Source organism: Parambassis ranga, chromosome 20 (assembly GCF_900634625.1).
Source record: "Parambassis ranga chromosome 20, fParRan2.1, whole genome shotgun sequence".
In the NCBI taxonomy this organism is placed as follows: domain Eukaryota; kingdom Metazoa; phylum Chordata; class Actinopteri; family Ambassidae; genus Parambassis; species Parambassis ranga.
In genome coordinates, this window is record NC_041040.1 from 8,281,989 (window position 1) to 8,295,367 (window position 13,379).

The 13,379-nt window shown below is 39.8% G+C and overlaps 1 protein-coding gene across 1 annotated transcript; it reads left to right on the forward strand.

Annotated features, from left to right (window-relative positions):
- The first annotated feature begins 5,924 nt into the window (after positions 1 to 5,924).
- tecrl2a (trans-2,3-enoyl-CoA reductase-like 2a) lies at positions 5,925 to 13,284 on the forward strand. Its single transcript, XM_028432765.1, has 13 exons — positions 5,925 to 6,047; positions 8,793 to 8,843; positions 8,930 to 8,981; positions 9,278 to 9,322; positions 10,167 to 10,270; positions 10,350 to 10,465; positions 10,740 to 10,845; positions 11,032 to 11,104; positions 11,346 to 11,389; positions 11,467 to 11,524; positions 12,857 to 12,945; positions 13,016 to 13,061; positions 13,136 to 13,284. The coding sequence occupies exons 1-13, from the start codon at positions 5,943 to 5,945 to the stop codon at positions 13,261 to 13,263; spliced, it is 1,017 nt and encodes a 338-aa protein (XP_028288566.1). The 5' UTR covers positions 5,925 to 5,942; the 3' UTR covers positions 13,264 to 13,284.
- The last annotated feature ends 95 nt before the right edge of the window (positions 13,285 to 13,379 follow it).

Consider the following 13,379-nt stretch of genomic DNA (forward strand, 5'->3'; position numbering starts at 1 on the left):
TTTTTATGATATATATGTGTGGATCCTCTGGAACTGTTTCTTTGATGGGCTTCCCCTCTAAAACAAAGCATTATGGGTATTAGACTTCAGTGTTGTGGTTATAGCATGACTTACTGGGGTGGATGTAGCCATGATGGGATTATTATTAATGCAAACTTGCAGGTGTTAACACGAGATATCCATAAAATATGAGTGCTCTACTTCACCAGCAAAAAAATAAAAAAATACAGATTTGTCACTACCTTTTTGGTTTTAAAAGTGAGCATTTTTCAGGTACTGAATTGCTTCATAACATCTCACTTGTGGTGCATTATTGTACCATTATTGCTGAGCCATTGAAAATGCTTAATAAAATCTCACATTTCCAGCACAGAGAGGCTTTTTCATCCCAGAAGGGGGACAGGTCAGTTTGTGAGATTTGACAGTCAGAAATCAAAGCGCTTCGCCAGGTAGTCATTGATATTGATCGACAGCTCTATCAAACCGACACAGACATACTGCATTATGGTGGCTGTGTACTTCTGTACAATAAAATCAGTTTTACCGCCATTTGCTAAAATTGAAGTTTGAAGGTTTTTTGAAGGATAGATTTGTGAACAAAGTGAAGAAAAAGTATTTATTTTTAAATCAATCTACATTTAAATCTAGAAGTTTTTTTGCCATTAAAAACCCAGAGATAATAATCTCCAAGTGACCCTGCCATCTATGTTCCATTTCCAAGAACTGAAATATCAACCTCATGTTACATGTTCCTGGTGAGGATGAGCTGGCTTTTTCTATCTAATGTCTAAAAAACCTGACTTTATATTAAGGTTTCAGGGTTCACAGACTGTACTGTATATAAAGATGGATGACTTGTCAGTGATGTAACCCATAGTTTTTCTGAGAAGCAGTTGTGAGGCTCGGTGTGGTGGTTCCTGCATCTCCAGCATCACCAGATGGACCATTCTAAAATGCTTTGTAATCCAAAGCTGAGAAAAGCTGCAAAGATGGTGGATTTTCAATGAAGATAAAATTAAAGTAATCAGACATACGGTCTAGACATTGTTAATGTGGTAAATGACTATTCTAGCTAGAAAAGGATTATTAATAGAATATAAAGGTATACAGAGGCACTTTTCCAGCAACCATCATTTCTATGTTCTAATAGTACATTGTGTTAGCTAATCATGTTAAAAAGGCCAATTGATGATTAGAAACTCCTGTGAAATTATGTTAGCACAGCTGAACTGTTATGCTGATCAGAGAAGCTATAGAACTGGCCGGGTGACCCCAAACTTTTGGACGGTAGTGTATACATAATACTTAATAATGGGTGTTGCACTAATCAAATGTAGGTAAGTAAATCCAAAAGGTTGAAGCAAGGCAGCTGGACTTTTCTTTGAATACGTTTTGCTTATCTTCAAGAAAATTCTGTAAGTCTAGCTGCCTTGCCTTGGTCTATTGAGATTGACTTGTTGTGGAGACAGCCTCAAGTGGCCAGGCGAGGAACTGCAATGTTGATATCATTTTTAAGTTTCCATCTGCATCATATCTTATACAATTTTTCAGTGTTCACATCAAATATCACAAAAAATCCAAGTTAAAATCTGCAAACTAAACACCATTCGTTTTCAGAAATTCCGATTTTTAGAAGAAGAGAGGTTGCTGGGTGCTTTGTTAGATCTTTTTAGCATACACAGCCACGAACTAAAATTTATACTTGCGCAGATAAATTAGGAGTCAAGACCTGAGAAGAGCTGGAGAGGCTGAGAGACATCACTTAATGTTGCTGCTGATTGGTGCTTGTGTACAACAGAGCTCTTTCAGAAGTCTGCAGAGGGAAAGAATCCAGGCAAGAAAAACATGTCATAACTACTTGACACCTTTGGGTTAATATTATTCCATCCAGAATTTGCTGCAGTGTCAAGAAATCAAGTTTAGAAGCATAGTACAAAGCCATCAAAGCACATACTGATGGACTAGAAACATAAATCAAAAACAAAAGTGAGTGAAAAGAGGGGCCCTTAGCCTCATCCACACTCTAAGGGCTGCCATAAAACTTTTATAATAGCTGCCAGTGCAGCTGACTGCTTTACCATCTGTCTGGACAATGAAGACGACATTACGCGAGTAAAACTAATGAAAACAATGATGTGTGAGGTTCCAGTGACACGTCGTAATATGTTGACTGATTACTTGGGATCTCTTCCGCAGCAATGGTAATATCTTTTCCCCGTAGCAACTGGCGAGGCAGCAGAGAGCAGCAACAACACCCCTCCTTACCGGAGTCTCATATCTGCAGTTAATGTGGCGAAACATTTACTTTATCTTTGTTGTGATGCAGACTTCAGTGCTGTTAACGGCAGACATTATTGTCTGTTTATGCACAGCAAACTGATAGATGAGGCCAGCTGTGGATTATGTGTATCAAATTGTAACTTTTTAAGGTGATGGAGTGACATTTATGTGAAAGAAATGATCCAAAAGCCTAAACACACATTTTATAAACGCAGATCAACTCAAGTTTTACGATTAAAACTGTTCAGATTAGCTCAGATTATACATCATAGTATTCTACAAAATGCAGTAATTATGTCGTCCAACCTTTTCCGGCTAATATGGAATTGATTTGGTGCAAATAATTGGCATGAGATCAGGGTACTTCAATCATATTCATCAGCAATATGTTGTCCAGACAGAGCAAAAAAAAAATAAAAAATAAAAAATCAATCAGTCCAACATTGTATTGTGGTGAATGACTTACCTGGCAGAGTAGAGTCTGCCAGTTTCCATGCTAATGGGTTTTGATTAAGGTCATTTCACACAATTCTCATTATTTCTTTTTTAGCAACCCATTAGTTTTCTCAAAATTAAAATGAAAGGTTGTTTTTTGCCTCAGAAAGTACATTAGTGCATCAAACAGATGTAGCATCGCTCTGTGAAAAAATATTCTAGAAAAAAGAAATCTGAAACCGTGAAAATAGATCATTGGTAACCATAGTTGACGCCTTTTTATTTACTGTATGTCCTGTTGCTGTCATGCACATATATCCAGTCATATCGCATCACATTTATGCAAGGAATAATGGACGCTCTTATTGTTTTTTATAGTGTGAAATACCAACTGTAACCTGCAGCTTCTGCCCTCTGCACTTCATTTCTCCTTCGGCTGACTAAAAGAACAATAGGTTGGTAGACTAGTCTCCCTCATGAGCTGCATACCGCAACATGAACCAGATGATCAAACAGAGCTACACGAAAGAAAGCCATTTAAGAATTTAAGAGGTCTCTGCTGTTACTGACTCTGCAGGGCACCTGTACCACCCACAGCTACAGGTCACTATCTCCCCCTACTGGAAAACCACCCTTTCTGCAACAAGAGAGCGTGATCAAACAATGTGCAGCAGACCATATTAAACTAATATATAGTCTCTATACTGTAGATTAGTTTATGGATTGCAATTTGCAGCAGACACATTGCAGTGTGAAAAGGTTGTTGCCAGAGTGTAATTGTTGGACTATAAAATTAATAAATAAAGGACCTGAAGCATGCACCAAGCAAAGCAAACAGTTATAGTATTATCAGGCACACCAACTGCAGGGCCTGATTTGAATTCTTGTCCATGCCTCTGTAACCCTTCAGGCACTGGCAGAAGACGCTCTCACAGGAGCCAGGTGGGCTGACCGCTGCAGGGCCCTCAACCTTCCTGCGCCAAAAATTGGTCGACTACAATTCAGTTTAGAAATACACAGTTTTGAGTGATGAATGCTTCCTAGGAATATTATTATGTATTATATTATTATTCAACATTGTCCCTTCCCTCAGTTAGAAGGATGCAGGTTCTTTCTTTTCCGTGCTTACTGAAACTGGACTTACAGAAAAAGCTGGAGGTGCAGTCAGGTGTTCCTGGATGGCAGCCATCACTATAGTGCACTTGTGGAATCTCAGCCAGTACTGACTATATTATTAAGACACAAAAAAAATATATTACATTGTGTGCATGCAGTGAGAGTTGTGTAACTCATCTTCTATCTCAGGCTAAAAGCCTCTCATAATGTAATATTTTGTTGTTGTGGGGAGAAAACATTAATAGCCCTCGAAGGCACACTGCCCTATCACTGCACACATGTACCCTAAAAAATTCAATTTTCTCCAGCAGCGCCTCCACCTATTCAACAGGAAAGTTCACAGGTATATATGTACAGCATGGACACACACAGTGTGTTGATGTACCGGATCGTAGCCTCAGATCTCTGCAGGGAATGTGGAAGGAGACATCCTGCCAGCCGTCATCACACCCCCTCACCTTTCAGTGAGCCGATTACATTTAGCCATAGCCTCTAGCTCCTTTCCATCTAAACTTCACATCTCGACAAGAAAAAAAAAAACCTCTACAATAAGCTGGCATCCTCAGAGGTTAGAGGGTGATGCAGTGTGATGGAAAAGTCAATAATGACCCAGAGGACCAGCAGGCGACAGGCCCTGGCTGTGATGTAGACTCCAAACTTTTGATCATGGAAGGCAACTGCTATGATTAAGGTTTATGAAGCTTCTGGCTACTGCAAACGTTTCCTTCAAAATGCAAAAACTTTGTTCTACCACAAAACAACTATATATATAGCTACAGATATCAGTAGATAACCATCTTCATCTTCATAGCATGCTGACCACACTTTTTCCTGGTGACTGAGAATCTTCATCAACAATACCAAAAAGAAAACTTCATAGGCTGGTTTAGAAATGTCAGGAGTGTCCTCTGAGAGTCAACATACAGGAGCTGACTGGATTAATCCTCCCTTTTACACATGTATTTCCCACTTTCTTTAAACTTCTGTAACTTTCACTAAAGCCTACTATCCAGGATTAAAAGGGAGGCATACTGACACAGCTATCTGTTGTTCTAATATATGGACTATGCCCCCTAGTGTTCAATACAAGGAAATTAAAAGAAGTGTACCTAAAACAACATCACTAAATTACATGCCAATTTGTTGGCTGATTTGTGTGGCAATACTGTGTATGCTCTGTTTGACTGTCAGAGCCTTGGAAGGGACAGCTGAAGAAGCACATGTGAAAACCTGCAGGTTAAAGCAGGTTAGTAAAAAATAAACCAGATATGAGAAGCGGGCAGATAATCTACGCATTTCTCACCAAAGCTGTGCATGACAGGAAAGCTGAACCCAAAGAGCTTCAATCATCAGTGTTTACCCATATCTTGTATTAAAATATGTTTTGTATTCTGTCCACCCTGCATTGATTACAATGCATTAAACAGATAAATATTTCACCAAAAGGCAAACACAGGCTGACGTATGATTGTAATGCAGAACAAGAACAGGACACTCTATCAGTAAATACATGCATTTCATGTACAAGTATAGAAAGGAAACACCTTTGCTTTAACTTGAATATGCTCAAATATTCTTTGCAGTATAGTTTGACCCAATAGTTCTCAACTTGTGTAGGGTATTTTGGTGCTCAGTCCACCCCTGGTGGGTTCATCTTCTGCTGACACAACTAAGCGCTGCAGCTAAAAACCTGGAGTCATAACTCTCTCACTGGCATTTGGTGGATTACATTAATAGAATGGTATTTTGTTGTACATTTCACACATCAGTGTTTTTAGGACTGTGTTTTTTTCTATATTAGCTCCAGCAGTGGAGTTGTTTTGTTATTTTGTGTGTTTATTACTTTAAATTTTCAGTGTTGTGGTGTTCAGACGACTCATTTGTGTGCTGGCAGAGTATGCACTAAGACAGAGAAGAGAAGCAGTAGTAACACTGTGTGCAGGAGTGATTCACTGTCCCAGCACAATCTGAGAAGTAGAGAGAGAGAGGGAGAGATGGGGGGAGGGAGAGGGAGAGAGACAGAGGGAGAGAGAGAGGACCATGAAGAATAGGGGGTCAGTCCTGGGATTGTCCTCGAAAGGAGAGGAGCTATTTCTGCATGTGTGAGGGGGATGAGTGTGTGTTGTGTTTGCTTGGGCTTATGTTTTTCTCCACCCAGTACCCAGAGGACATACTCACAATCAACCATCAATATGAGCCGAACCACCTTCTTTGAGGTAAGTTTGATTAACTAATTAACTTTCAGTTGGTACTTCCTGATGGAGAATTTCCTCTCTTTTTTTTAGCCTTGCTTGAGCAGCAGATCGGTCAGAAGTTTTGCAAATTCTTAATAAGGCTGCACTCATAACTTCCTGTTCTTTGCTGTGAGTCAGGAAAGTTTATAAAGTTTCTATGCCAGTCAAACTCAAAGCTGGGGCCTTTCACAGGTTTTTTTCTCTCTTGCCTTCAGTTATACCTCACAAGGCCTGATGAGCACTAATGAAGAAGTAGACAAGCAATTTGCTGTAAGTGCAGCGGGCATATGAACTTGAGCTAATTACAACATGTTCTGGGATGTGTGCCATCCTCTCAGTAGCTAAGGCTGTAAGCCAAATTAGCAAATATTTAAATGGTTTATGAGAGAAATGGTCATTTCTAAAGACTGCACTCAAAAAAAACTTGTATAAAAATGTCTTGTAATTTTTATTCTACTTTTAACAAAATCAGCATAGGGTCTTTTAGCTTCCAATTTTTCCAGGATTTGTGCTAAGCTAAGCTAATATAACTAGCTTCTGATTACATTTTCAACACAAATGACAATTGTATTGATCCATGTAACTCCACCACTGCACTGGCATGCTATGGAATGAAATACCATCACAATAAATACTCAGAAATGTGAGATTTTCTAAGACATCTTCTAAAGCTAAAGCTGTGGGGCCCAAGTCAAATCATGTCTTTTACATGCTTTTTCAAAGTTGTCAGCATACTGATTGGCAGTTATTAGATGTGGTAAGTGACATGATTATGGCAAATAGGGCTATCTTCTAGGTAGATAAATTATGTTAGTCCCATTATCTCTTGTAAGGAGTGTTATTTTTGCTGCCAGCAGCACACTGGACTAATGCCTAATGCAATTACTGAACCTAAAAGAATGGTTATACTACAGATACATACACAGATAACAGATAATGGTATATTCCTTTTTTTGTTTAGCAAGCCTTCTTCATTAAAGTGTACTCTGTCCTTACAGATTTAATTAAAAACATGAAATTTAGCTCAGTTTTTAGCACCAGTTATGACGTTCTGTAAAAGTGCAGCAGGTCAGATGCATGTGGAAAATTCAGAGCAAAGCGATAACCGGCAGCGTGAAAAGAGCCAGCTGAGTGCTTAGTTGATTACATCCGTTGATTGAAAGAGAAGCTCGGTCCATTTTTAAGCTGTGGAAGCAAAAAAACAAAGACAACGCTGAGAAGCCATATGCAGCCAATAAGCTTCCATGGTACCATGCTCTGTGTCTGAAGTAATGATTCTGCGGTTCGAGATCAGCTCTTACATTCATCAGCTTTCACATTAAGAGGAGCTATAATGGTTATGAGGCTTCTCCAGCTGAAGTCAATTGCCAGCCTGGATTATTAAAGATAGCTTTGTTGGAAAGCACAAAAAAACTATGTCAACACTTTAATTCCCCTTTCATGAAGTAAACAAAGCCCTAACAAACACGCACATGTTTCTGTATGACCTGTGCTGTCAGCAGTGCCCTGTATCCCCATGAGATATGGGGGGGGGGGTAATCAGATTTCCAAGGACACACTGAGTGCACACGGTTTCACAATGCATGGCTCTAATGACACCCTTGATGCTCCACGCCATGCAAATACATCAACATGTGCCACAAGGATGCAGTTAGGATGCTTAGCAGATGGAAGGCAAAACAAAGGCGTCTCCCAGGATGGCCTGTGCTGACACATCAGCAACACTCTGTGCTGCAGAGCACAAACACCCACGGTGCAAAGACTGACAAGAAGAAATTCCCCAAATTTAAATACAGAGGTGTAATGCTAAACATCTTGTTCCTGACACATTTAATGACTTCTTAAACTTCTCTTTCACAATGCAAGCAGCAGTTGGTGTATATGTAGAGCACTCCCTCAGCCTCGTTCTGTTTCCTGACCGTGCACTCAGCAAATCTTTAGGTATCCATTAGCGGGTTATTATACTGTCCAGTAAAAGAGCCAATTTAGCTAGGACAGCTCTGCTGAGCAGCACAGTACTGAGTGCTTTCAGGGCAAATTGTGGGCCCACCCACCGTCCTCATCGCATATGCTGTACATCACCACTGACATGGTCTAATTAAGATGAAAAAAATTAGCACAAGAGAGCAACACAATCCCTTTCAAGCATCCTGATCACTCAAAGAACCTAAAGACAACTGGACACAGATGGCCGTAAATGAAGATAGATGTTTACTACATTGTTATGAAGGGCAGACATTTATCACACTGATGATATGATGTCAAATTCAGATTTACTTGGATGTATCAGAATGCTATGACAACTTAGCAACTCACTCGATGGTAAAATCTGCAGAATAATGAAGCTAATGGTGCCTATTGTCCCCTTTTGCAGGTGCTTGTGATCAGCATTTCCTGCCTGCAGGCCTGGTTGCCAAACAGAATCCAAAAACTTCTGTGTGTTTGAAATATCTTGCTCTTCTCCTGTATCTCCTCTGCCCTGATTTTCCTTGTTGCTGCATTTTTTTTCCTCTAGCCTTTACCACATATAGAAACAGGAATGATTCATATCATTTATCAGAGATGTATTTCCCTTAAATATAGAAGGTCATCATCAATAACTGTATATCACAACAGAGCTTTTTTAAAAAACAATTTCATGCAGTCACAGTAAAGGTAAGAATCAGGGTCGGTCTAAAATTGGTCTGCCTGCAGATATTAAAGGTGATGCATCTTATCTTTCTGCAGGTGGAGGTTCTCGATGCCCACACAAGGGAGCAGCTTTGTTTTTTAGATAAGGTACGCTGACATTTTGGCTTTCACCTTTTACATCATAGTAATGTCAAAATTACGCACATCATGCTCTCTGTTTGTCTTCCATTCAGGTGGAGCCTCACTCAACAATAGGAGATATAAAAAGCCTTTTTCACAAATCATGTGAGTATTTCTGATTTTATTTAATGCAGTGTCTTAATCAGTTTGTGTGCTGTGCATAGGTACAAATTCAAAAAAAACTATTTCTTATTTACTCCTTTTAAAGCCTGCAGTGGTTCTGTCATCAGCTTGTGTCTGGTCAGGAATGTTACCAAATGTTTGCCAAGCCCGAGGCCGTCAGCATTCATCAGAGCAGCCGAGCTCAACATTATTCCATTGTGATCAATTATTATTAGGCCTGAGGCCAAAAAATGTTTGAAATGCCAGCTCAGTCTAACCCTGTGTGTGTGTGTGCACAGATCCTCACTGGTATCCAGCAAGACAGGCCCTAAAGCTTGATCCCAGTAAGTAGCCATGTTGTAATTAGACTGTTTTACTAGCTCGTGGTTGACTGAGAGTTGTAATTTAGAGTTAGGTTGATTTTCTTAGAGGATATGGTTGGAATGGAGGAGGACTATGCAACGCCATGGAGTTGTCTGAGGTTTCAGTCCATATGACACTGCAAGTTTCTTTTTTCCCAACAGTTAAGTTTTGTTTTTATTTGCGTCTGTACGAGGTAAGCTGTTAAAACAGTATAAGGGGCTAGGTAAAGATCATCTTAAAACACAAATTTGTAACATTAAACACATTTTTTAAGGAAAAGTGTTCCCGTCATATGGTCACCATTTTTGGTTACCATCAGGACGAGTATACATGTAAAGATGTGGCCTGAGAACTATGCACGCACATTCTATTTTCAAGGACTGAATAATAGAACTTATGTTATGTCTTACTGGTGAAGAAGGCCTGATGAAAACTGTCCCTTTCTCCTTTATTTTCTGAATAAAGGGCCATTTTTGTGCACCAATATTTTATTCATTTAAGCCTGACCTCAAACAGCAAATGCAACCTGAGCTATGATGCTGCAGGACTTTGGTTCTGAATGATCTACCTTGCTGCTAAAAATGACACACTAGAAATTTGGTGATCAGCTATTTGGGTCAGTTCCCCCTGAGAATGGTCTAAAAATGCCGTCCAATTAGTGCAGCATATTATCTGTGACTGTGCCTCCATGTGCTTTCAGGTAGACAGAACATGTGCTGAAACTGCTGCTCCCTATGAATCCACATAATGCACAACACGGAAAGTTTGAATATTTATCACCAGCATGGACATTTTTTATAAAGACACTGTATTTATGCTTTTCAGAGGGTAAATCACTCAGAGATGATGAAATATTACAGAGTCTACCCGTTGGGACCACTGCCACCATGTACTTCAAAGATCTTGGTCCACAGTTAAGTTGGACTATGGTAAGAAGACACACATTTTCATTAAATATGCACTTTTTTTTTTACATTGGATTAACCTGATGTGTTATTCTGTTTCCAGGTATTTCTTGCAGAATATATTGGGCCTCTTCTCACCTACCTCCTCTTCTATTTCCGGGTGCCATACATTTACTCACACAGATATGCCTTCACCTCCAGTCCCTACCCTGTTGTTACGTAAGTGGATAATGAAGTGTCAAGTAATGGCACACGCCGCTGACAGGCTTTACACTGGTTAACTGACTTGAAGGTTTTTCATGTCGAATCTGTCCACTGAGCATGAGATTGATTTATAGTCCAGATAAATCTTGTTTTATGCTGGTGTAATGCTTCACTACATGTGAGAAGTAAGACTCAATAAGATCAAATCAGGAACTGCAGCATCTGATGTCAGTTCTTTATCCAGCAAAACAGCATAATGTCATAACTTATGACCTTATGTGTCTCACAGACTAGCCTGTGTCTGTCATACTGTCCACTACATGAAGAGGTTGATAGAGACTATCTTTGTGCATCGTTTCTCCCATGGGACCATGCCCCTCAGGATGATAGTCAAGGTGAGGACATGATGGTCTTTCACAGTGTGGCCTCTTTTCCCCTGTCCCACATCAGCTATATTTATAGGGACAGTTGTACAGTATGAACAGCTGCCATATTCTGGCAAATGTGAATCCACATTCTTAGACAAGCCTTCTTACTGTAATGTACACTCACAGTGATATTGTATCGTTTCGTTCTGCCAGAATTGTGCCTATTACTGGGGCTTCTCAGCATGGTTGGCCTACTATATCAACCATCCTCTTTATACACCTCCATGTAAGCCAGACTACACACACACACACGGACACATGCTTGCACAGCTATCTTTGTAAAACATTCAATGACATAATGTATTCCCCAGCCGCTTACCTTTAGCGCCTAACCCTTACCCTAACCTAATTCTAACAATTAAAAAACATGTTTCAACCTGCAAAACAGCCATTTAAGATGAAGATGCACACACACACATTGTTATATTTTCTGCAGCATATCAACTTCAACCTTCTTCCCCCCACAGCATATGGAGAACTACAAGTCAATTATGCACTAGTTATATTTGTGGTATGTATATTAACATTAAGACTAAGACAAACATACAGTATATTTAGTCTCCTGAGTTGTATTCTTCTCTTCTGTAGGTGTGTGAAATGGGGAATTTCTCCATTCATTTGACCCTCAATAATCTTAGAGGAGATGGTGAGTTTCTGAGTCCTTTAAGACGCTGTGCTACACAAAGAAAATATAAATACTGCACAAACTGAGTGTAACCCGCAGGTTACCTATGATGATGATAATAATAGGGGTATCGATAATAGCAGGAACAACTAAAAATAAGGACCACAATCAGAAGACGTTAGGAACACTAGGAGCTCAAAGTAAGGATGACATCAGGGAAACAGGAAGCAAACAACACAAAGATTAAATTTTAAAGCATATATTGAACTTTTGTTACAGGTGGGCCCCAAGGTAAGAACACAACCATGTCAATATAGACAACAAACAAAACTACTGTGCCCTCAAACAAAACTGTGTAGCTCTGGGAAGTCCTCCACAGTCCCTGCTCAACAAAAACAAAAACCTGTCCTATGGATGAGACCAGAGAGGAATTACCTTTATGTTAACTCTATGTTAACCAAGATAAGTTAAGATAAGCCTTTATTAGACCCCTAAAGTGAACTCTGAACATTACTGATCACAGAATAAAGGAAATAAACCTTGGATATTTGATTTCACAATCTATAAAATATGTAGTCCTCTTTAGCATCAAATCTCAATTAGTTCAGAAACAAACAAATGCAATGCCTAAGTTAGAGTTTTAAATACAGCATGACCTCCATTGAATTTTGCATTTGTGCATTTAAGTGTTGCAAATTAAATCCTAGCAGCTAAACTGCACAACTCAACACAAACAATAGGGTAAAAGTGCTAACAAGCAACACAAATCACAGTCTTCAGCATCACAAACCCTATCTGCTTACAAGATACATTTCTCACATCCAACAGCATACCCCGTTTTGAAAGGCTAACATGTTAGCAGAATCAAATGGGAATTTACATGGCAATATTTAGCACGTAGGCTAGCGGACGCTAACTTAAAGGCATGCTGGCGGACGTTTACATGCTAATTTAGCCGCGTGCTAGCGGGCAATTGGACGCTTATGTTTGGCACACTCACCGGGGCACTGCATCACCACACAGGCTGGTGATGGCTTCTATCGACGACATTTAGTCCACACACCTGGCTGAGGTTAACGCCTCCTATCGCGGCTCAGACCGGACAAACTCTTCCTGTCTTTCACTTCCGCTCGCGTGACCAAACAATGCAAGGTCACAGGGCAAACGCATCTGATTGGCTAACAAAACCTCCAGCTTCACCTTCATACTGTTTAATTTATTCATTTTAACTGCAGTAATATGAATTTACACGCATTAATATGGGCGTGTGTTTTTAACTTAATTAATTTATGTAGTATTAAGTTATTTATGTAGTTATTTATTTGTCTGTCCTTCCTTGTCTGCCTTTGTCAGGATCTAAGAACAGAAGATTTCCTGTGCCAACTAAGAACCCCTTCACATGGCTATTTTTCTTTGTATCCTGTCCAAATTACACATATGAGGTAATATTCAGCGCAATCTAGTAAATAAATACACCCACGCTTTGTATATTTACCTCCATGTTTCCTTTAGGTTGGAGCCTGGGTGAGCTTCTCCATCATGACCCAGTGTTTGCCAGGTGAGCACACACATGCAAACCACTCGAGCATGAACACTAATATACGGTGGATGACAGTTTGCTTTGTCTTCTAGTGGCGCTGTACACATTACTGGGGTTCATTCAGATGACCATCTGGGCCAAAGGGAAGCACCGAGCCTACAGCAGGGAGTTCAAGGACTATCCCAGTCTCCGGGTGGCCATTATCCCCCTGATTCTCTGATGGTGGTTAAATGAATGCAGCATGCACAGGTGTCAATGAAGAAGTCTGCTGCTCTAGTACTATGCAATACAAATAAGATGAAGAATAAGTAGCAATAATGGGGGACATTTTATACT